The sequence below is a fragment of the Equus caballus genome, chromosome 5 (assembly GCF_041296265.1).
Source record: "Equus caballus isolate H_3958 breed thoroughbred chromosome 5, TB-T2T, whole genome shotgun sequence".
Classification (NCBI taxonomy): Eukaryota; Metazoa; Chordata; class Mammalia; order Perissodactyla; family Equidae; genus Equus; species Equus caballus.
The window spans coordinates 11,396,925-11,422,031 of record NC_091688.1 but is presented as its reverse complement, the minus strand read 5'-3'; the positions used below and the strand labels follow the sequence as shown (position 1 = coordinate 11,422,031).

General features: G+C 34.9%; 1 protein-coding gene across 11 annotated transcripts in view; it reads left to right on the top strand.

Moving 5' to 3' along the window:
• Positions 1-25,107, top strand: part of COP1 (COP1 E3 ubiquitin ligase) — a 246,122-nt gene that overhangs the window by 113,098 nt on the left and 107,917 nt on the right. For all 11 annotated transcript variants that reach the window (XM_070267732.1, XM_023640594.2, XM_023640597.2 and 8 more), the window contains 2 exons: positions 971-1,085; positions 6,372-6,507. In XM_070267732.1, the coding sequence (XP_070123833.1) occupies positions 971-1,085; positions 6,372-6,507 (251 nt within the window). The remainder of the gene's footprint in view (positions 1-970; positions 1,086-6,371; positions 6,508-25,107) is intronic.

The following is a 25,107-nucleotide window of genomic DNA, read 5'->3' as shown; positions in this document are numbered from 1 at the left end:
CCACTTTCTCTTTCCCCTCCTTTGCACCATTATATTTTGTTTAACATCACCTTTCTGAGTCCGGTTTCCTGTATGGTTGTTTGTCTGTTATGTCTTCGGACATAGTCTTACTTTCTGGTGATCCAAGCACTGCTTTAAAATATTATTCTTACCTACCATCTGGTTTTATTTATCTTCTCAGGAGTTCACTTTAGAGTGTTTCATTCATAGTAGTACTTTAATATTTCTTAGTACATTTGCAATTGTGGTATAGTTATTGGTGAATTGGTGTCGTCTCAGGGTCTCATTGTATGTCTTATCTCTGTTTCTGTTTCTCTGCCTAAAGCACAATAGGTAACCATTTGAGGGAGAACTGTCTTATCCTTTCAGTTAACATGGTATAGGTAAAATTATGTATTTAGGATCATAAACTTGTTTTTTATGGGATTTATATGCCAATATATTTCAGGTTTGTTGTCTTAGTCCATAAATATCTGGTTTAATTATTCTGATCTTCTAATGTATATATCAAACTATTTAACCTATATAAAACTGCCGCTTATTTTAATAACTTAAGTACATATTCTGTACAATCAAGCACTATTCCTGTTATACAAACGGTACAAGGCTGCTATATAGGGATGATGAAAAAGCAATTAGTTTTCTTTTGATAAGTGTTTTCTAACAATTCTGCATATTAAAATTCTCTAAATTTTAGGATGACAGTTATAATGCATTCTATCTTCACTTAATTTGGAGAGTTGAAGGAGACTTTTCATTTCATTCTTGCAAAATTGGCCTTTAGAGCCTATTTTTCACTTTAAAATAAAAATTGGAAAATATGATCTAAGAACTTTGGGTTTTTACCATTTGCAATTATTTTAATATGAAGAACTTTTGAAATTAAATATGCAAGCATTTGGATATTCTGTGCAGAAAAAGAGTATGGTTTATTCTGAGTTATAAGTGTCTTTTCTTGTTATCACCTTAGACAAAGAAACAGCCTTGGTATAACAGCACATTAGCATCAAGACGAAAACGACTCACTGCTCATTTTGAAGACTTAGAGCAATGTTACTTTTCTACAAGGATGTCTCGTATCTCAGGTGCGTATTCAGGACTTCCTAAAATATCTCAAACTCGTATTTCAGATCCATTTCTAGCTTCTTATGGTAGATTTATGGAAAATCCTGTTCTTAAAGCAAAAGTATATATACATGTTTTTTCTGTTTTTAAAAAGTGATCTTTATTTTTTCAGAGCAATTTTGAGGGGAAAAATTGAGGGAAGGTACAGAGCATTCTCCTCTACACACACACAACTTCCCCCACAATCAACATTCTGCACCACCATGGTGCATTTGTTACAATCGATGAAACTAATGAGTCAATTTACACATCATTATCACCTGAAGTCCACAGTTTACCTTAGGGTTCACTCTTGGTTTTATACATTATATGGGTTTTGACAAATGTATACTGACAAATATCCACCACTGTAGTGTTATAGAGAATAGTTCCACTGCCTTGAAAATCCTCTGTGCTCCACCTGTTCATTTTTTCCCCCACCCCCTAACCTCTGGCAACCTGATCTTTTTAACTGTCTCCATAGTTTTGCCTTTTCCAGAGTGTTGTATATTTGGAATTATGCAGTACATAGCCTCTTGGGATTGGCCTCTTTACTTAGTAATACACATTTAAGTTTCATCCATGTATTTTTTTTTTTTTATATTAAGGTTATGATAGTTTACAACCTTGTGAAATTTCAGTTGTACATTATTGTTAGTCATGTTGTAGGGTACACCACTTCACCCTATGTGTTTGTGCCCGCCTCCCACCCCATCTTTCCCCTGGTAATCACTGATCAGTTCTCCTTGTCTATATGTTAACTTCCACCTATGAGTGGAGTCATACAGAGTTCGTCTTTCTCTGTCTGGCTTATTTCACTTAACATAATACCCTCAAGGTCCATCCATGTTGTTGTGAATGGGAAGATTTTGTCCTTTTTTATGGCTGAGTAGTATTCTATTGTATATATATACCATACCTTCTTTATCCAGTCATCGGTTGCTGGGAGCTTAGGTTGGTTCCACGTCTTGGCTATTGTAAATAATGCTGCGATGAACATAGGGGTGCATGGGACTTTTGGAATTGCTGATTTCAGGTTCTTAGGATAGATACCCAGTAGTGGGATGGCTGGGTCATAAGGTATTTCTATTTTTAACTTTTTGAGAAATCTCCATACTCAAAAGTATGTATTTTTGATGTAGTTGACCAGAGCAGTATGGAGGTTTTTAGAGGTCTTGGAGAACATTCCTTTCCCATAGCTATTTTTGTTCTCTTTCTCTGTTTGGAAATTTTAATCTTCATATAGTGTGCTACGTAAAGTTAAAAAAAAAATCAGCCATGAATATATAGCTAGCAAAAATAAGTTCCATTGAGTTGCCTCCAATTACTCAACATTTAATAAGTTCTAAGCTCTGTCCTCTGTGCTACGAATAAAAAGATGCAAGTATCAGTTCTTATTGCCAAGGAGTATTGTAAATTTTGTGGGGACAAGCAACAGGCAGATAATTCAATGTGGTATTATATTTTACATAGATATTATGGGAAGGGAGAAAAATATCCACTAATATAGCTGGGAGTGAAAAAGTCAGACAAGTTGAAAATGGGGAAATGTAAGGGAATGATCACTGTAGGGATTTCAGAGGAGTTGTATTTAATCAAGGCTAGTATATATTAACTTAAAAAGGTAAGTAGAAACGCGTTCAAAGTAGAGGAATTAACTTAATGCAAAGATGTCGACGTGATAGCATAGGATATTTTTATTGCAATAGAAAAGTAACGTAGTTCTGCCCCTCTTTGTTAGCTCTCTGATCTTTAGCCTTTCTTACTGTCTTTGCTCACCAATGAAGTAGGGATATTAATACCAACCCTACAGGTTTTGTTTTTAATGTTTATAGGTGATAGATATAAAATAAAATGCCTGGTATAAGTCGGGTGCTCAGTTAATGGATGTCATTAGTAATACACTTGCTCAAAATGAGGGCCACCAGTGGAAAAAAAGTCTAATATTTTATTTGTTGTTAAAAATTTGGCCTTGGTTTTCTCTTGAAGAGGCATGTTTCTATTGTAATCTACACATTGCTTAGATCCTTTGGATGAATTTGCCTGGGGCTTGGTGGTGGATACAATAATAAAAATATATTGGATTTACATAGCATTTTTTCTGTGAAGACTAGGAGGAAGCCAAACTTTGTTTACAAGTGTGTTTGAAGTTAACAATCAACAGTTTTTATACAAATGGAAAGCTTTCATTTTATTGCCTGAGAATCAAGTCTTTTATTGAGCCTGTGTAATACTCTATAAACTGCCATAGGAAGCTTTTAAGTTGATTGTCTGAGGCCTACATTCTGACTGATAGAGGATTCATGTTAACTCTTTCAGATGTTGTGTTGGTATGATGTTGAAATACAACCACAGATGAGTGGCAAACATTAAACAAAAAGAGAGATTGGAATAGGTTATTGTTATTAATAATTTTTTTGTTTTGGCTTGAGAAAGATTTGCCCTGAGCTAACGTCTGTGCCAATCTTCCTCTACTTTGTATGTGGGATGCCTCCACAGCATGGCTGACGGATGGAGTTAGGTCCGCACACAGGATCTGAACTTGCAAACCCAGGCCACTGAAGTGGAACATGCTGAGCTTTAACCACTTGGCCATGGGACCAGGCCCCTTGTTATTAATAATTTTTAAGTGGCTAGCACCATAGGCATGCTGTGAGATAGTAAAGGTAATCACAAACCAATTTAATTTATTTTGGGGCTGTAGCTTTACAGAAAGGTAGAATAATAAGTTAAAAGCAGGAGGAAGATTAGATTTTAATTTTTGTAGGCATGGCTATATTGTGCTTAAAGCGTGTTGTCTTTAGTTGTTAGGAATCTCAAGTTTAACTTTTCAAATTTGCATATCGTCCACACTAATTATATTGCTGAATATGAAGTTTCTCCTACTATCCTTGACTGTGAAGAGGAAATTTTACCTTCTGTGTGATGGGGTACCTAAGAGTTTCATTGTCCTTTTGTAAGTTTTCAAGTGAGACTCCACCTCCCTAACATCCTCAACTTTTATTTTCAACTATGAAAATAAGAGATGAAGATCAAGAAATTAATGCCTTGGACTCTTAATTGTAATTGAAAGAGAAGGTAAATTATAAAACATTAGAAGAGAGAAGAGATACCGGACACACTTTTACAAACTTATCTGTAATTAGAATAGGAGAGGTGATATGTCAGCAGGTATGTATGGATGTTGATCATAAACCAACCAAGCAAATAAAATCCTACTTTTTCATAACCAGATAAGTGAAATCTAATGCCTATACTTTCAGATACTGAAATAACTCTTTTTAGTGTTTTCTTTATAACTTCTGTTGCAGGTAGGTGTTAACGAGTGAGTATGAAGGCCAGAAGTTCAGCTACTCTAGAAAAGGATTATGGTCTTGAACAAAATGCACATTCTTGAATGCTTGTGAATTTTATGTACTTAGGAATTGATGTAAACATGTGAAAGAATAGATTAACATTAAAACAATTTTTAAATGAATAATGAAGTTACTGTCTTTCCAGTAAGTATTTATTATATTGAATAGCTCACTGTAATAGGATTATATATTAAAAATCTCAACTGTTACATTCAAACCACTTTGTAATACACTTGTTGGTTTTGCAATAACTCATGTTTTATTTATAGTTTTTTGAATTTCCTGAGAATAATTTTTGTGGAGCAGGAGCTTTATCTCAATAACATTATGATACTGCATGCTAATTGGGTTTGTTCCTTTGCTGGTTTTAAAATGGAAATACTACAAAATTGGACTATTTTAATATAGTTTGTTAGGTGAATCTGCTAAATTAGTGTTTAAATCTTTAAAATGTAAAATATCAGGGACAGAAGCTTCTTTAGTTTCCTCCTGTAATTGTTTTCCTTTGTAATATTTGTTAGAGAAATTTCTTCACGTCAACAATTATCTTTAAGATAACCTAATATCTCTGGACAAAATAAATTCTTTACTATGCTTTATATACTATAGTAACTCTTTTGACTTAATGATTCTTATATCTTAATTTCATTATGCCTGCTATAATTTTCAGAGGATATTTAAGAAGAGAAATCATGAAAATTTGCCTTGAAAAGGTTGTGTGTGTGTGTGAGCTTAGAAGAGGGAAGAAGGTATGAAAACACGATGTTGTAATAGGCTTATTTCAAATTTCAATCTTGGAAGCTAACTAAAGTAATTGTGTATTTTACTTTTAATTCTTTGGAAAGAAAAATACAAGTCCAAACTTAAAGCAGTTTCATAAAAAGAATGACTTTTTAATTTATGCTTTTACTGCAGGCCTGTTTCTAGATTGGAGAATAGATTAGGTGTATTCTCAGGTACTTTGTAAACGGATTTTGTGATTTAAATTCTACATAATTTATAGTTTACTGAATAGTTTACTGAAATGGCCTTTACTTAGAATATTTGTACAGTGTTCTATTGGATGGAATTATTGTTTTCCATATTCCACCAAGACATTTGAGTGAAACGGTTTTGTTTTTGAGAATTAATAATTCATACATTGCAATTTTCTACTCCCTTCTCATAATTGGATTTGAAACACTTCAAAGTATTATGTGAACAAATACTTCACCTTCTTCTTACTTAAAAACCAGTTATCTTTTATCTAAATTATGTTATTATAAATTGTGTTTTAACAGTAAGTAAACATTGTCATGAGGACGTATCTCTGTAAATATGTTCCCTCAAACTAATAGATACCCTGTCCATATATATACTCCTCTTTCCATCCTCACTTTCTCCATTGAAAAGAGATTTTTGTTTTAATAAATGATTTAATTTCTCTTCATCTGAGGTACTTTTTTTGCCTTTCCAAGGAATTATTGCTTAAAAAAGAAAGAGGGTGCCGGCCCCATGGCCTAGTGGTTAAGTTCAGCGTGCTCCACTTTGGTGACCTGCGTTTGGTTCCCAGGCATGGACCTACACGACCTGTCAGCAGCCACGCAGTGGAGGCGACCCACATGTAAAATAGAGGAAGATTGGCACAGATGTTAGCTCAAGGCTAATCTTCTTCAGCAAAAAAAAAAAAAAAAAGAGAGAAAGAAAACAGTTCACACTATATTCTTATTGGTGTTGAAAGAGAATATCTTTCAAAGAACTACTAAAAAATTTTTATTAAGGCTAAAAGATCAGCTAATTACTGTGTGCTAGTCTTCTCTAAATACCTTTTAAGAATTGTGGTTTGTATTTAGAATATAATTTATAATCTGTGGATATTGCTCTTTGGCTTATGTTGCAGTTCAATTAATTTATTTTGTTTTCTTCTTACAGATGACAGTCGAACTGCAAGCCAGTTGGATGAATTTCAGGAATGCTTGTCCAAGTTTACTCGATATAATTCAGTACGACCTTTGGCTACATTGTCATATGCTAGTGATCTCTATAATGGTTCCAGCATAGTCTCTAGGTAAGTATTGAGCAGCACTCTTTACTATTTTCTTTTGCAATAGTATCTGGAGTTTAATTGAATTTGGGAAGCTGTTATAGTGTTATGCTTAAGAGCCTGTGTTCTGAAGTCACTCTGCCTGCCAGTTTTTAGTTCTGTGGCCTTAGGCAAGTTTCTGAATCTCTTTAGTCCTCAATTTCTTCATCTCTAAAATGGAATGATTAATAGTAACCACCTCATAGCATTGCAGTTTGTTTTCTTGTGACGTCTCTGTGTGGTTTTGATGACAGGGTATCATGAGTGACATCCCTCTTAAGTCTCCCTCCTCTTCAGTTTTCTGGAATAGTTTGTAAAGAATTGGTATTATTTCTTCCTTACATATTTTGTTGAATTCTCCAGTGAAGCAGTGCTGGCCTTGAGGTTTCTTTGAGGGAAGATTTTTCAATATAAATTCAATTTTTAAAAGAGATGTGGAGCTAATCAGTTTATACGTTTCTTCTTGACTGAGCATTATTTTTAGTTTGTGTTTTTCAAGAAATTTGTCTGTTTTATCTAGGTTGTTGAATTTATTAGCATACAAGTGTTCATAATATTCCTTTTAATATCTTTAGGTTCTGTAATGATGTTCCCTTTCTCATCCTTGATATTAGAGATTTGTTTTCCTTTATTTTTTTCCTTAATAGCCTGGCCTACAAGTTTATCAGTTTTATTTATCTTCTCAAAGACTGAACTCTTGGTTTATTGATATTCTGTATCATTTTGTTCTTTGTTTCATTGATTTCTATCAACTTTATTATTTCCTTTCTTTAGGTTTAACTTGCTCTTATCTTTCTAGTTTCTTTTTTTTTTAAATGCAGTTTTGTTTTGTTTTATTTTTTTGAGGAAGATTAACCTGAGCTAACATCTACCACCAGTCCTCCTCTTTTTGCTGAGGAAGACTGGCCCTGAGCTAACATCCATGCCCATCTGCCTGTACTTTATATGTGGGACGCCTGCCACAGCATGGCTTGACAAGTGGTGTGCAAGTCTGCACCTGGTATCCAAACCTGGTACCCACTGTGCTACTGGGCTGGCTCCTGTTTTGTTTTTTTTTAAAGATCAGCCCTGAGCTAACATCTGTTGCTAATTTTGTTTTTATTCTCCCCAAAGCCCCCCAGTACATAGTTGTATATTCTAGTTGCAGGTTCCTTCTAGTTCTTCTATGTGGGATGCTGCCTCAGCATGGCTTGATGAGTAGTGCTAGGTTGGCACCCAGGGTCGGAACCAACAAAACCCTGGGTTGCTGAAGTGAAGTGCTCGAACTTGACCACTCAGCCATGGGGCCGGCCCCTCTAGCTTCTTAAGACAGAAACTGAAGTGATTGAGTTGAAACTTTTCTTCTTCTCTTTAAATTAATATAGTTAATTTGTGCTATAAACTTCCCTCCAAACACTGTATTTGCTGCATCCCACAAATTTTGATGTGATATCTTTTCTTTTTCCAAATTTTTTTTCATTGTGGTAAAATATCTGTAACATAAAATTTACTATCTCAACAAGTGTACTGTTTAATGGTATTAAATACATTCATAGTATTGTGCAGTTATCATCACCATCTCCTTAATGCTTGACATGTTGTAAAACTGAAACTCAGTGCCCAGTAAACAACTCTTCTTTTCCACCTCCCCCCAGTTCTGGCAACCACCCTTCTATTTTCTGTCTCTATGATTTAGACTACTGTAAGTATCTCATGTAAGTGGAATCATGCAATTTTTGTTTTTTTGGACTGGCTTATTTCGCTTAGCTTAATATTGTCAGTGTTCATCCTTGTGTTATAGCATATGTCAGAATTTCCTTTCTTTTTAAGTCTGAATAACATTCCATCGTATGTACTTAGCACATTTTGCTTGTCTCTTTGTCCCTTGGTGGATACTGGGTTGCTTCCATGTTTCGTTTTGTTTCTTAATTAATATTTTCATTGGGATCACAGTGGCTTTATAACATGATATAAATTTCAGGTATACATCATTATCTTTCAACTTCTGTATACTACATCATGTTTGCTACTAAAAGTCTCGTTGCCATCTGTCACCATACAAATGTGCCCTTTTACTACTTTTGCCCTCCCCCCTACCCCTCCTCTCTGGTAATCACTGATCTGCTCTCTGTATCTGTGTGTTTGTCTGTCATTGTTGTTTAATCTTCCACATGTGAGTGAAATCATATGGTATTTGGCTTTCTCTGTCTTACTTAGCTTAGCATAATACACTCAGGGTCCATCCGTGTTGTCACAAATGGCAAGATTTCATCTTTTTTATGGCTGAGTAGTATTCCATTGTATATGCACACACCACATCTTTATCCATTTATCTGTTGATGGGCACTTAAGGTATTTCTAAGTCTTGGCTATTATGAATAATGTTGCAGTGGACATAGGGGTACATATGTCTTTTTGAGTTAGTATTTTCATTTTCTTTGGATAAATACCCAGAAGTGGAATAGCTGATCATATGGTAGTTCTATTTTTAATTTTTGAGGAATCTCTGTACTATTTTCCATAGTGGCTGCACCAGCAGTGTATGAGGGTTCCCTTTTCTCCACATCCTCTCCAACACTTATTATTTCTTGTCTTTCTAATAATAGCCATTCTGTTGGGTGTGAGGTGATATATCATTGTGGTTTTGATTTGCATTTCTCTAATAATTAGTGATATTGAACATCTTTTCATGTGTCTGTTGGCCATCTGTATGTCTTCTTTGGAGAAATATCTGTTCAGATCTTTTGCCCATTTTTTAATCAGGTTGTTTGTTTTTTTGTTGTTGAGTTGTATGAGTTCTTTATATATTTTGGATATTAACCCCTTGTTGGATATATGATTTGCGCATGTCTTCTCTCAGTCAATAGGGTGTCTTTTTGTTTTGTTGATGGTTTCCTCTGCCATGCAGGAGCTTTTTAGTTTTATGTGGTCCCATTTGTTTATTTTTTGTTTGTTTGTTTCCCTTGCCTGGGGAGAAATGATATTCAAAAAGATACTGCTAAGACCCATGTCAAAGAGTGTACTGCCTATGTTTTCTTCTAGGAATTTTATGGTTTTAGGTCTTACATTCAAGTCTTTAATCCATTTTAAGTTAAATTTTTTTTAAACATTTATTTTTTAATTTTTTTTTTTTTTCCTTTTTCTCCCCAAAGCCTCCCAGTACATAGTTGTATATTCTTAGTTGTGGGTCCTTCTAGTTGTGGCATATGGGACGCCGCCTCAGCGTGGCTCAATGAGCGGTGCCATGTCCACGCCCAGGATTCGAACCGACGAAACACTGGGCTGCCTGCAGCGGAGTGTGAGAACTTAACCACTTGGCCATGGGGCCGACCCCTCATTTTGAGTTAATTTTTGTGTATGGTGTAAGTTAGTAGTCTACTTTCCTTCTTTTGCATGTAGCTGTCCAATTTTTCCAAGTCTCTGAAGAGACTTTCCTTTCTCCATTATATGTTTTTGATTCCTTTGTTGAAAACTGTCTATAGAGGTGTGATTTTATTTCTGGGCTCTCAGTTCTTTTCCATTGATCTGAGTGTCTGTTTTTCTGCCAGTACTATATTGTTTTGGTTACTATACCTTCGTAGTATATTTTGAAATCAGGGAGTGTGATACCTCTGGCTTTGTTTTTTCCCCTAAGGATTGCTTTGGCTGTTTGAAGTCTTTTGTTTTTCCATGTTTTAGCTATTGTGAATAATGCTACTACGAACAAGGGTGTAAGAATATCTCTTCAAGACCTTGCTTTGAATTCTTTTGAGTATATAGCCTGAAATGGAATTGTTGGATCATATAGTAATTCTTTTTCAAATTTTTTGAGAAATCGCCATACTGTTTTCTACAGTGGCTATACCTCAACATTCCCACTAACAGTTCACAAGGGTTCCAGTTTCTCCACATCCTTGTCAGCACTTATTTCTAGTTTTTGATAGTAGCCACCCTAATGGGTGTGAGGTGTTATCTCTTAGATTTGGTTTGCATTTCCCTAATGATTAGTGATGTTGAGCGTCTTTTCATTGCTTATTGGCCATTTGTGTATCTTCTTTGGAGAAATGTTTATTCAAGTCCTTTGCCCATTTTCGAATTGAGTTTTTTTGTTGTTGAGTTTCAGGAGTTCTTTATATGTTCTGAATATTAATCCTTTATCAGACTTGTAAATATTTTCTCTCATTCTGTGGGTTGCCTTTTACTTTGTTCATGTTGTCTATTGATGCACAAAATTTAAAAATTTTCATGAAGTCTAATTTGTCTATTTTTTCTTTTGTTGCCTGGGCCTTTGGTGTCATGTCCAAGAAACCAACGCCAGATCCAAAGTCATAAAAAGAGTTTTATAGTTTTAGGCTTTAGATTTATATTTTTTGATCCATTTTGAATTACTTTTGGGGGGATCTGCTTTTAGGGAAAGGCTCCACCTTCATTCTTTTGCATGTGGATATCTAGTTTTCTCAGCACCACTTGTTGAAAAACCTGTCCTATCCCCATTGAATGCTCTTGGCATTCTTGTCAGAAATCATTTCACCATGGGCTGGCCCCGTGGCGTAGTGGTTAAGTTTGGCATACCCCACTTTAGCAGCCCAGGTTTGACCCCAGTCTTCAGCCATGCTGTGGTGGTGACCCACATGTAAAATGCGGGAAAACTGGCACAGATGTTAACTCAGGGCTAATCTTCCTCGGCAAAAATAATTAAAAAAAAAATCATTTGATGGTAAATGCAAGGGTTTATTTGTGGGATTTCTCTTTTATTCCATTGGTCTGTATGTCTGTTTTTATGCCACTACTGCACTATTTAGATTACTGTAGCCTTGTAATTAGTTTTGAAATCAGGAAGTGTGAGTCCTTGAGCTCTGTTCTTTTATTTCAAGATTGTTTTGGCTTTTTTGGGTCCTTTGAAATTCCATGTGAGTTTTAGGATGCGTTTTTCTATTTTTGCAAAAAATGTCATTGATGTATTGATAGGAATTGCACTGAATATGTAGACTGCTTTGGGTAGTGTCGACATTTTAACAATGTTCAGTCTTCCAGTCATGAACATGGGAGTGTTTCATTTATTTATGTGTTCTTTAATTTCTTTCAGCAGTGTTTGTAGTTTTCATCGTGCAAGTCTTTCACCTCCTTGGTTAAGTTAATTCCTAAATATTTCTTTGATGCTGCTGTAAATGGAATTGTTTTCATAATTTTCAGATTGTTTGTTGTTATTATATTGAAGATATGATATCTTTTCATTTTCATTTAGTTCAAGAACTTGTTAATTTCAGATTTTATTTTTTTTTTTTGACCCATGGATTATTGAGACATATCTTATTAGTTTTCAAATACTAGGATTTTCTAGTAGTCTTTCTGCTATTAATTTATATTATTTTTTCTTTATTGTTTTGATGGCCATTCTTTAAACATTTTTAATCAGAATTTAAATTACATAAAAATAGAATGGGATAATAATCCTTTGTACAACCACCAGCTTTTCCTATCCTTGCTTCATTTATACTTTTCATTCTTAGTTCCTTTGCTTAAGTATTTTGAAGCAAAACCAAGATACTCTGTCATTTCACCCTTACATCCTTAAGAATCTTTGTGTCTTAAAATATGGACATTGTAAAATCACAGGGCTATGTCACATCTAACACAATTAGCCGTAATCCTTTGGTATCATCAAATTGCTACTCCATGTTCAGATTTCCTAGATAGGATGAAAAGCCTTAAAAGGAAGTTTTTGATGCAGATCAGAAATTTGGCAAGTTTTAACTTGTCCAATATTACTAAAACTATGTATGCTTTTCCCTTTGCATGAGTAAGATTTTTATTTATGTATATGAATATTGATCTTGAAATTTAAGCCGTTAGCTAAAGAAGCTATTGCAGTAAACCTTTTATTGTGCTCTAGCTGGTGGTTTAACTCAGTAGTGAATAAGACAAAAATCATACATTAGTTTATTTTTTATATATTTCCCTTTTTATGCACTAGAGTGATTAAAATGTGAAAATGCAGTAGATTATGGGGCTCATTTAACTAATTAATTAAATGAGTAATTTATTTAGCAAAAATTCATTAATTTCCTATTGTGTGCTGGACTTAGAGCATAACTGTGAATGAGCCCAATATGATGCTTGGATTCAAGAGAGTTCTCAGTCTTATCTCAATGCCTTTATAGAAGAAATAGAAGTTTTTGAAACAATTTAGTGTAGAGCAATACTGTAACACTATTACTTAAATTCTTAACTAATATAAGGAGGTATAATATATGCTTTAAAGACTTCAGAAATATAGCTTGAATGAAATGGCAGAAATGACTATGGATATTATTTGTAATATCAATCCAATATGTATACATTTACCTATAATTATGTGGCTCTACTCACCTAAAATGTAATGCAGATTAGAACTCTCTTGTAATATTGATTAATGTCCCTGAGCATTGTGAATTCATCCTGTATTGTATTTCCTTCTCCATTAAAAAATGACCAAAAATCCAAAAACAAAATAATAATTTCCTTCTTAATCTCATATTACAAAAGCAGGATTTCTAGTTGGAAAATGTAGGAATGGTTATATATCTTAGGTATTCAAAAAAGAGTAAGAGCCATTCTTTTTTCATCATTTTTGAAAGTCATTTTATCTTGATTTAATATAATTCTGTTTCTGTTTTTTTTAATGCTAATAAACCTTGATCATACACAGACATTTATATCAGAATGCCATGTGTTCTGAGGCAGAAGTGTTCTGTTGTAGGAAGATTTAAGCAAGATTTGAGTTTGGGAATATCAGTATTATTGAAGTGAGATTGATTATATTAGGATATTTCAATTAAAATAAAAATTTTAAAAGATACCTTTACTTGTGTCATCTTGCCTGTTAACATCCATTCTTTTCTCTTATTTACATTGAATTAACATTTCTGAAATAAAAATTTCCAATTTTCAAAGTTTATTAGGCAGGACCAATGAAGACTAGTAGGTAGCAAGAAGGGAAAATAGTATCCAAAGAAGTAAAGGGACTTTGAAACTTTCACAGCCCTGGTGAGTTTTCGCTTTTCCTAGTTTCTCACATTCAAACATATCATTGATAATGAATTCATTTTAAAGACTTAATTCTTCTCAAAATAGGAAATTTGATATATTTCTTTTGGAAAGAGAGATAAAGACATGTTAGAGATGACAAATAATGTTGAATTTGGTGTATTTTTTCATTATATTGTAGAAGAAATTATTCTTCCTGCAAAATTGCATAAAGTGCATCTAGTGGTGGTCATTTATTGCATTGAGAATCTCACTGAGAGAAAAAGCTCAACTAGAAAGTTTGCTTTAAAAATTTTTCTTCCTTTGCTTATGGATCACTTTGGGTTATTTAATACCATACTCATAAGCCCACAAGGTGGCAGCGTTTGTTTACTGTGACAATATCTAATAGACAGTAGACAAGGTATGAAAATTAGTGCCTTATACTGAAGTGCATTCTCACGAATACGACAGGGTCTTAGCTTAAATGGCAAGTGATGGGGAGAATAGAGAACTCTTCTTACACATAGCAATAATGTCACATTTTGCGTTTTTTCTTAAATTAGGTATTTAGTGACCACCAGAGAGGAATGGTTGGAAACTTATTGAATACTTAGTAGCAATGGCCTTTTGAATCCTTGGTTTGAATTTTACATACCTAGATTGTTACGGTTAAAATTGTTATAGACTCCATCTGTAGTTTAGAGATTATTTTGACATTTTTGCTTATGTTTTCTCAAATTTTTGAAATAGAATTACATCAGGCCTTATTTAATTCATAAGGAAATGGTTATATATTGTGGCATTCGTTGCTGCTAGATCAGTCACTACACTGGTAATGTAGTATTTACTTTTTTCAGACACCATAGTAAATATTTTACATGACATTGTATTTCACTAACTCATACCTCTTTATATCAACCCTATGGAGTAAGGCATTGCTATTAATCCCATTCTACAGATGAGGAATTGAGGTAGAGAGAAATTTTCTAACTTGTCCGAGATCAACACAATGCCAGTAAATGACAGAACTAAGATGTGAACTAAGACATTTTGACTCCTGAGTTCTGTTGATCTATTAGTCTCTTCAGGATCTGTTGAAACCTTGGGAAAAGTTTCAGAAAATACTTTACTTTTGAGACACCCAAAAGAATAAAAAGGTTAAATTCTTTTGAGATTCTGATACTTTGTCTCTCTTTTACTGTCTTGTTTAACTTGGCCTTAATAATGAACATTTTTTTCAGTTTTAATTTAATATAGATATGTTAAGATGCCACTTTTTGCTATAGTTTGAAACTGTTCAGATTAAACACATTTTTAAGCCACTTATACGGATTGTTTTTACTAAACTTAAATTTATAATGACAGTGCTGATCCAGATTTAGGGTAACTTTTTTTTTTTTTTTTTAAGATTTTTATCTTTCCCTTTTCTCCCCAAAGCCCGCCGGTACATAGTTGTATATTTTTAGTTGTGGGTCCTTCTAGTTGTGGCATGTGGGATGCCACCTCAGCATGGCCTGACAAGTGGTGCCATGTCTGCGCCCAGGATCTGAACCGGCGAAACCCTGGTCTGCTGAAGTGGAGTGCGAGAACTTAACCACTCGCCATGGGGCCGAGTAACTTTCAATACATTTTTTTATTAATGTGCAGAATGCTATGAGTTTTTAATTTGTACTTAAAATCAGATCTCCAGGTAATTATTGATTTGTTTTCTAAGGAATAAGTATGATTTTTAAGACTGCTAACGTGCTTTCTCTTTTTGTCAGAAGGCATTTCTGTTATTGTCTTAGGAGTTCTTCGACCATCTGGGGTTGGTGGGAAATGTGAGCAGTGAGAGTGCAAAGGAAAGGCTTTCCTTTCACAATTTTGCCCAGAACCAATCTTTTAAAGCAGTAATTTTAACAACTGTGTTCTAGGCTTGAAGCTCCATCGGGAAAGGGATCTTATCTGTCTTATTTCCTGCTGCATCCCCATGTCAGGCACGTGGTAGGTGCTCAACAGTAAATATCTGTTGAATGAATGCATGAATGAATGCAAAGCTCTTTTGCCTGCTCTGGGGGAGTCTGGACCCATTAGGGCTCTAGCAGTTGTCCATCTTAACCAGCTTTTACATATTTGCTTGCTGATAGTATTCCTTTAAGAAAGCATTCCTAGGCTATAAAAGAAGTTTGTAAATCACCAACGGCATGTGACAGAAAAATTAATGCTAACAACTTAAAATAGAGAAGTCCAAGATTGTCAGCATGTGTTGATGAGTTTCCTACATCTGTGACAATCCAAGATATAGGTTAAAGATGAAACTCAATCTGAGCTTAAGGTTTACAAATTCCTACATCCTCTCGCTCCCCCATAGCCTCTATTCTAAAATTTTCCTGTTCTCATCTCAAATCCTCTTGTTTTTCCTGTTTATTTTCCCTTACCCGTTCTTGGGCTCAGACTTGTCAGTAGTACAGAGTGAAACCATAAACTCAAATCATTTTATGCTTACACCACAAAGAAAGCATTAATTAGGTTAGGATTTGAGGTTTTAGTAGACTTATAGAGGTATGTCAGAACATAATCAGAACATAAAATAGATGCCTACAACAAAGGTTTGGAATTAGAATGTTGCCTTTTATTCATGGTAAAATTACTTGTCTGGAAAGGAGTAGAGTTTGTTAATCTAATGGCTCTCTTCAAATAATCAAAGCAGAAGAGGAATTAGAATGGTTCTGTTTGGTATCCAAGAGATGAAAGTAGGTCTCATGGCTGGAAGCCACATTTTAAGGTTAATATAAGGAAGGTCTTTGTAGTCATCAATGTGGAGAAGTGGAATAGGTTTCATCAGGAGGCAGTTAGTTGCCATATGCTCTTATAACTTTTTAAAACTAAACTTTAGTTTTTTTGCCTAGAAAACCTTTCTGCAATTCTGAGATCAGTGATACAGTCACCTGTATTTGTCTAGAATATTTATTTTTGTTTTGATTTTTTAAATTGTACCTATTCATACCAAAAACTCTAAGTGCTGAGAGTACAAATAAGAATGATGTACAGATTAGCAAAGAGACAAACCTATAAGCCAATAGCTACAATAAAGTGCTGTAAGTGCTATAAAAGTATCTACTGGGTCCAGTGTAGAGAATGGATTTGAGAAAAGCCAGAGTGGAAGTAGGGAGATCTGATATATAGGTGGTTGTTGAAATTGTCCTGGCAGTGCATGATGTTGGCCTGTGGCTCATACTAGGGTGAGGTCAGTGAGGCTTGGCTGAAGAAGTATTTAAGAAATATTTAGTGACTAGGGTAGTCAAAACTTGATGATTGATGGATGTTGTGTTTAAAGGAGAGGAAGATAACTTCCAAGTTTTTGGCTTGAGTAGCTGGGCAGAAAAATAAGAGTGTCATTTACACAGATGGAGATACCTGAGAAAGAGCAGGTTTAAAGGCGATGAGGCATGGGAGAGATAACCAACTAGAGATTTTGTATAGGCTCTCTGAATGTATAGGGAAGAGGTCTGTGCATTTGGGAATTTGTAGAGTTGGTAATTGACACCACAGTTGTAGATTCATGGAGCTCCAACATTTAAAGGTCGGGGAGATGAGGAGGAACCAGTGGAGCAGACTGAGAAGGTTCTTAGATGAGAATGAAAACTAGGAGAGTGTTTTGTCACGCCAACCAGTGAGGAAAGGGGAGAGGATCTGCAGTTTAGATCATGGGCAGGAAGGACAGGAGGGAAAGGGAAGAGAATGGGTTCAAAGCCAGGCATGTTTGTAGATTTAGTGACAGAGAGATAAAGGAGTTTTTCTTGGAGTTTATGCTTTTTCCATGTCATCTCAGAGTGATGGGTAGAAAGGGTGGTTAGCGTTTATGTCTGACTTTAAAAGAAAGAAATATTAGATGATTGATTAAATTTATGGACCATGGGATTTAAACTGAATTCTGAAGGAAATAAGATAGGATAAGGCTGAGAAAGAGACTCGAAGTGATAGGATCAGCTGTATGGAAGTCAGGAATGAAGGGTTGCGGGGATAGTGAGCAAGCAAGGTGGAGCATTGTGGAGACTGTGGTCAGAGGTATTTGCGTCCTTGTCAGAGAATGCTTTTTCATTTTCGTACCTGTAGCACTGCGTAGATGACTCGATATCTAATGGTTACTCCTGTTTGTTGACTCAATTGGAGAATAAAGTGCAAGGTAGAAAGTAAATAATAAATGCTTGTGGGGATCTGATAAAATGCTGAGGGAGTTGACTAAAGAGGGAGGTCACTTTAGGCTGTGACTCAGGATCCTGGAGGTATTTGAAGTGGTTCTTCTAAGTTTTTTCTTCTAAATTTCTACGGTTTATTCTTTCTGTACTTGATTTTTAAGATAGGTAGTGGCATCAATATAGTTTCCTCTCTTTCTTCATTATGTCCATAACCATGCCTAAGTTTGTGGTGAAAGTAGTAATTGTTGTTAAAGGCTAGGCTGTCATTGTACTTGCTTAAGTTTAAGGGGAAGATAGAGCTTATTTTGCGCCTTCTCTGGATAAAATTTGTGGAAGGGAAATAAGAGGATATAATCATTCACACATATCATGTTATATAGACTACCTGTGTGGGAGAAGGCCTTTGTAAATCTTTACAGTAAAACTACTGATTGGGAATAGGGGCAAAGCAAAGCACTCTGAGTAAGGTCCCGTGTAGTTTAAAAAATTTTTATTTCTTTCAGCTATCTAGCCTAATTAAAAATAGTTTCAATTAATCCTGTTTAAGTGAGATAAAATGAGAACTTATTTGAAATTATTCTAACATTTTGTGTAGCACATTATAACTACTAAGTAAATGTTAGGCAAGATTTTTGTTGTTTCAGATTTGCTTTCATGCCCTTGGACAGTGGTTCTCAAACTTTAGTAGGGCCTCAGATACAGCTGGAGGGCTTGTTAAAACACAGATTGCTGGGCACTACTCCCAGACTTTCTGATTCAGTAGCCTCTGCTGGGGCCAATAATTTGCATTTCAAACAAATTTCCCAGGTGGTACTGATGCTGCTGGTCTGAGACCACACTTTGAGAACACTGTCTTAGGTTAAGAACTTTAAAAAGAAGAAATTTACTTCTGCTAGGAAATAGTTACAATTTTAATTCTTTAGGTAAAGATCATGATTACTTATGTTTTTAGATTTTATGAATCAAAGAAAATAAGTAAAAAGCCATTTAGTTTATAGAATTTCCTAACCAGTAAGCTGTCATGTGTGCAATGAATGGGTTGCATATGTACCAAGATCTTTATTCTTTCTGTTCTTGGGGCATTTGGGTGGGACCTGGGTTGGGGAACCAGCTCATAGTCAACTGTCCTAAGGACAGAGGGCGTTAATCACGTTTAGCTAATTTGCATTGACTGCTGCGCAGTGATAGAGAAACTCTCTAAACTTGTTAGAGAACCCAGTACAAATAAAGTTATCTTTGTTTCTCTCAAAGTTGTTGTAGTCATTTTTGGTCAGTGAATTTCATAGTGAAAATTAAGATTGAGCTCTTTAATAATATAAAATGTTGATATTCCATGCTGATAATTAGCCTGCAAAGCTGAGTTCTTAAAAGGAAGCCTACTCTTATTCTCACTTTGACATAGAGATGAGCCATTGGGATGCTGTTAAAAAGGGCACACATTTTCGGGTGCTAAGAAATAAGTTTTGAAGCTTTTAAAATTTGAAAAAAATACATCCTTAAATTTAATCTCTTTATTCATTTTTTTAATACTATTGACTTAATTAGGGTATGTAGCAGGAGGAAAATTGTTTTCCTTGTACCCTTCTAAGTTCTTGTCTGGGACCTCTAGCAAAAGACAGATTAACGGGAGAAAAACGGAAGGTTATTAATATGTATATTTCATATGTACGTGGGAGAAACCCAAGGAAATGAGTAACTCGAAGAGGTGGCTTAGAACGCGGGCTTGTATCACATCTTCAACACAGAACAATAAATCTGTAGAGAAATGACAGGATAAAGGAAAGCAGTTTTGGGCTTCCAAGGTTGGCAAGCTGTGGGAAGGTAAATACACAGGAGGAAACTGGTGGAGTAAGGTTTGTATGTGGATTCCTCTGGTACCATCTCAGGGCTGATGAGAGTCTGGAGTGTCCAGTAAAGCAGAAGAAGGGAGAGGGTAGAGAGAGCTTTTCCTGCTTTTGCTGCTTAATTGCCTTCAGTTCAAAATAATTTATAAGTCAAAGAGGCATGTTTTGGGGTGATGTATTCTGATTTCCTTCAGATAAAAGCAAAGTCTCTGTCCATTTTATCACTAGTATGCTAGGACTTCACTTTGCTGCAACTTAGAAATAACTGTGATAGTAGTTTTTTACTATTATGAATAAAGCTGCTATGACTGTTCTCACACACGTCATTTTATATATTCATAGTCATATTTATTTCTTTTGGGTAAATACTTGGAGTTGAAATTGCTGTGTTGTAGGATTAGTTTGTGCTTAATATTTTAAGAAACTGTCAAACTGTTTTCCAAAATGGTTGTGTTATGTAACATTCCAGTCAGCAATGTAAGAGAGTTCCAATTGTCCCAAATCCTCAATAACTCTTAGCATTGTCAGTCTTTTTATTAATGAGTATGTAGTGGTCTTTCCTTGTTGTTTCACTATTGATTTCCCTTATAACTAATGGTGTTTAATGTGCTTATTGGCCATTTGTGTATCTTTTGTGAAGCATCTATTCAAAACTTTTGCCCGTTAGAAAAAAATCAGGTCCTGTTATCATTGAATAGTGAGAATTTTTTATATATTCTGGATACAAGTCCTTAGTCAAATATTTGTACTGATGGTATATTCTCCCAGTCTGTGGCTTGCCTTTTTATTAAGTGTCTTTCAAATAACGCAAGTATTAATTTTGATGAATTCCAATTTATCAATTTTTTAAAATGATTTAAGCTCTTTCTATTCTATAGAAATATTTGCCTGCCCCAAATTTTGAGGATTTTTCTCTTTTGTTTTCTTCTATAATTTTAATACTTTTAGCTTTTATATAAGTCTGTAATCGATTTCAAGTTAATTTTTGGTTATATTGTGAAGTAAAGGTTGAGGTTCACCCCCCCACCCCCCGAGTATGGATAGCCACTTGTTCGAAGTACCGTTTGTTTAAAAGGATGAACTTTTCCCATTGACGTTTTTGTTTAAATCAGTTGAACATGTATGTATGAATCTATTTCTTGACTCTATGTTCTGTTATATTGATCTTTGTCTGCACTTAGGCCAGTACCACACTCTCTTAATTATCGTAGTTTTATACTAAGCCATGAAATCAGGTACTATAAGACCTCCGACTTCATTATTCTTTTCCAGAGTTGTTTCAGCTACTGTAAATCCTTTGCATTTCTGTAGAAATTTTAGAGCAAGAGCTCTTTTTTCCCTGCTGTGATAGTTTGAAAGGATTTATCTAGTAAAAGTCACATTTTCTCTTGTAGATTTTTTTCAGTGGTTTTGTCTACTTGATCCTATAGCAAACGTGACATGGATTCCTGATTTGTTAAGTCTATCTGGCTGATATTTGGGGGGACACACTTTAATATATTTATGATGAAAGTTTCCCTAGACTGTAAGTTTTTCCAGGTTAGTCCTCTGCAGCATGGAATAGTTACATTATATCATAGTTCTGTTGTTTTCTGATGAAGTGTCACAGGAGTGACATTAAGGATTTAATATTTTAATTTAACTGGTTGTTTTGTAAATAGTACCAGAGGACACAAAACTGAAAAATTAGATGTATTTTCTACTTCAATTTCAAAAGTAAAGAATTGAAACTTTTGCTTCCCTGTGGATCGTCCACTTTTACTAAATACAAACACATTCCAAAGAGCACAAAATGTCATTGTAGTCTTGGGGACAAAATATACTTTGTTTTTCAACTCTTGTTTTTTTCCTCTTGTCGATGTTTTTATTCAATCTTTCTGTTAATCTTTTACTTTACAAATTATTATCAGTTTGCCGAAGTTCTCTCATAAACACCATCTATCCATAAAATACTGTTGTACTGTGCATAGAATAGGTGTTTTAGGACAGATGAAGGATCTACAACTAAGTTAATTTAAATGAGTATAAACTATAACTTGCTATAAACTTAAACGAGAAAAATTTAATAATCAGTCTGTTGATCTTAAAGGGCCTCGAGACATCTTTAATTTTAAGTGACAAGAAAGACGTTTTATCACGGTCGTAAACACTTGACATTTACGTTAGTGTTTCAGATTATAGTTTGTCAGTAGTTTATTTGTTCTAGCTATTCAGTAATAGCCAGAGGGAACAGAAGAATAAAATTTTTTTAAGTAGTTGTTTTAAAGCACGATCTTTCGGCTTTATGGGATTAAAAACAAAACCAGCCAGCTAATAAAAATAATCAAACAAAAATATACATAGACTTTAAATGTGGCTTCATTTTAGTGCCTGTGGAATAAAATCCAGTGTATCCATTGATTCAAGACGGTCAGTAAATTAAGACCTGCGGGCCAGTCCCACCCATTGCTTAATTTTGTACAGTCCACAGGATAAGAATTGTTTTTACATTTTTAAAATTTTGAAAAAATATAAAGAATAATTTTTGTGATGTGAAAATATATGAAATTCAAATTTCAAGGTCCATAAATAAAGTTTTATGGGAACATTGACACTATTCTGAAACAAAATTAATAGATATTGCAACTTCCCTATGTACACATTAAAAAAAATTATAGTGCCCTAATTCTAGTATAAAGGAAAATAATTTAAAAAATAAGATACATATTTTAATATGTAAATACTTTGGATATGACTGCATTAGACAATATAATGGAGTAGTCAGACACTTGAACTTACTTATGAGTTTGGAATGTTCAGTGAATATTAGAAATGCAAGGCTAGTTTGTCTTTATATGTGTAATGGAATTCATTTCTATACTCATAATTATTACTAGGTTTTTCATTTGCACAAGGATGAGAAGTTTAAATATCTTTGAAGTAAATTCTAAGACAGTCAATAGGATTGGAAGAGGGAAGAGGGAGGGCAAAATAACTTTGTCCTTTGCTCAGAATAGAGACTTAAGAGAGACCTTGAATCCTTTGTTTCATTCTATAGTAATTCATAAAGTCATAAAAATAGCCACTAGACAGGGGCTGGCCCCGTGGCCGAGCAGTTAAGTTCGTGTGCTCTGCTGCAGGCGGCCCAGTGTTTCATTGGTTTGAATCCTGGGCGCGGACATGACACTGCTCATCAAACCACGCTGAGGCAGCATCCCACATGCCACAACTAGAAGGACCCACAACAAAGAATATACAACTATGTACCGGGGGGCTTTGGGGAGAAAAAGGAAAAAAATAAAATCTTTGAAAGAAAAGAGGAAAAAAAAAAAATAGCCACTAGACAGAAATACTACAATTCTGATTTACGAGAAAAACATACAGAAAGCAGAAAAAAATCAAATGGTCAAAGATATTTTAATTAAAAATGCAATTAAACTCATGGATTGGTAGAAGGAGTAACAAGGAGCAGTACTGGGTGGTATAAGTTACCTGAGATTGATTTTGAGCTGAGAGGCTTTAGTGAGGAGTCGGGGGAATGGGTGGAAGAAGCTGTTTTGGAAGGAGGACACTGACTTCATCTCTAGGCCTGCTTGAACATGGAATGTGGGAGGACTTCAGGGGAAGTAACATTTTCAGGGAACAGCTGGCTTTCAGTTAGATTAAGAAGGCAAACAGAACATTTAGAGAAGAAACTGAGATTGTTAATGGTGTTATCTGGATGGAGAGATGTTTAACTTTACTTGAGTATATTAAAATGCACATGATTTTTGACCTAGCACTTCTAGGTATATTTAAAGATATTCTTGCATATGAGAAAAATGACACACATAGAAAGCTTTTTATTTTATTGCAGCGTTGTTTAACAGTGAAAAACCAGAAAGTAAATGTTCCTCATTAATAGGCTGGTTAAATAATTTATGATACATCCACATGTGAAAACTCTGTGCAACCACTGGGAAAAAATGAGGTAGCCCTAGTATCTACTAATAAGAAATGCTTGTCAGGATCCTGTTAGGTGGGGATGAGGGGAAACAAGGTGCAAATCAATATGTATGTAATCATCCCACATGCTTAATTTAAAAAAAAAGACTATGAGTGCATACATGCTTGTTTATGCGCAGGGTAGCTCTAGTAGGATGCAGGAACTGAAATTATTGGTTGCCTTTAGGGAGGGCAGTTGGGTGCTTATTTGGCAAGATTGGGAGAGAGACTTGCTTTTCTCTGTATACTTTTTGAACCGTTGGCTATATACATATGTTTTAAAAATAAAATAAGTTTTAAGAAAAGAGTCAAGCCAGGTTGTGACGGATCCTTTGTGATACTTGGAGTTTGGATTTCACATATTAGTAAATGAGGAGAATTATGTGAACACAGCTATGTTTTTGGAAATTTACCCTAATTCAGTCCTTCAAATGGATTAGAAAAGAGGAAAGTCAGGAGTAGCAGAATTGGTAAGGCAGCTATTGCAGTAGCCCAGTTTAGCAGTAATGCAGGCCTAATTCATGGTTCCATGAATTTCTCAAATGTTGTGTTCTGGTTTTTTAACATCCTGGTTTTCCATCAGCTAGGTCAGTATTTGGCCAGTGACAGCTACGTTGGATATTTGATGACTGAGAATATTCATGCATCATCCATTTTCTTCCAGCAGGCCTCAGTAATCATAGAATCCTGAATTTCCATAGCATATTTTGTTCTTATTATTTGGCATTTGCTTGTATTGTCGATAATATTTCCCACTAATTATAAACCCTGTGAGGCTACCTTACTCTCTATCTCCCTATGTTTAATTTACTACACAGGTTAAATTATTATATGTCATTACTATCATATATATGATGTAGTATATATCATTATTCTGTGTTGCTATTCTTGTTTATTTTGCCTTTGTATGTGTTCTTTTTTTTTTTTTTTTTTAAAGATTTTATTTTTTCCTTTTTCTCCCCAAAACCCCCGGTACATAGTTGTATATTCTTCGTTGTGGGTTCTTCTAGTTGTGGTATGTGGGACGCCGCCTCAGCGTGGCTCGATGAGCAGCGCCATGTCCGTGCCCAGGATTCGAACCAATGAAACACTGGGCCGCCTGCAGCGGAGCACGCGAACTTAACCGCTCGGCCACGGGGCCAGCCCCTGTATGTGTTCTTTGAGGAGCAGTTCTTCTGTTCTCATTAAAATGGGAATTTTGCATAGTGATTGAGAGCACAGACTCTGGAACCAGACTGGGTGAATTTGAATTATCTAGTGAACCTGGGTAAATTACTTAACATCGATATACTTCAGTTTCCTTATCTATACAATGGAGATTTGAAGATTAAATATGTTTTATGTGAAGTGCTTAAAACAATACTTGATACATAGTGAGTAGGTATGTTATGGAAGTTTTAGCTATTATTAATGATTGATTGGGGAGAAAGTCAGTTGAATAACATGAATTCTTATTTACTTTGCTATGTTTGTGTTCTTTAAAGATCTGCCCATTTCTTTTCATTAAAATGGCTGATTTCTAAGCTCTTAAAGTTATAGTAGCCTCTGTCTCTTGAGGCACACTAGCATCATGATGAATTAGACCTTTAACAACTGTGTTCACACTACGTTTTGTCTTGATAAATTGGATTCTA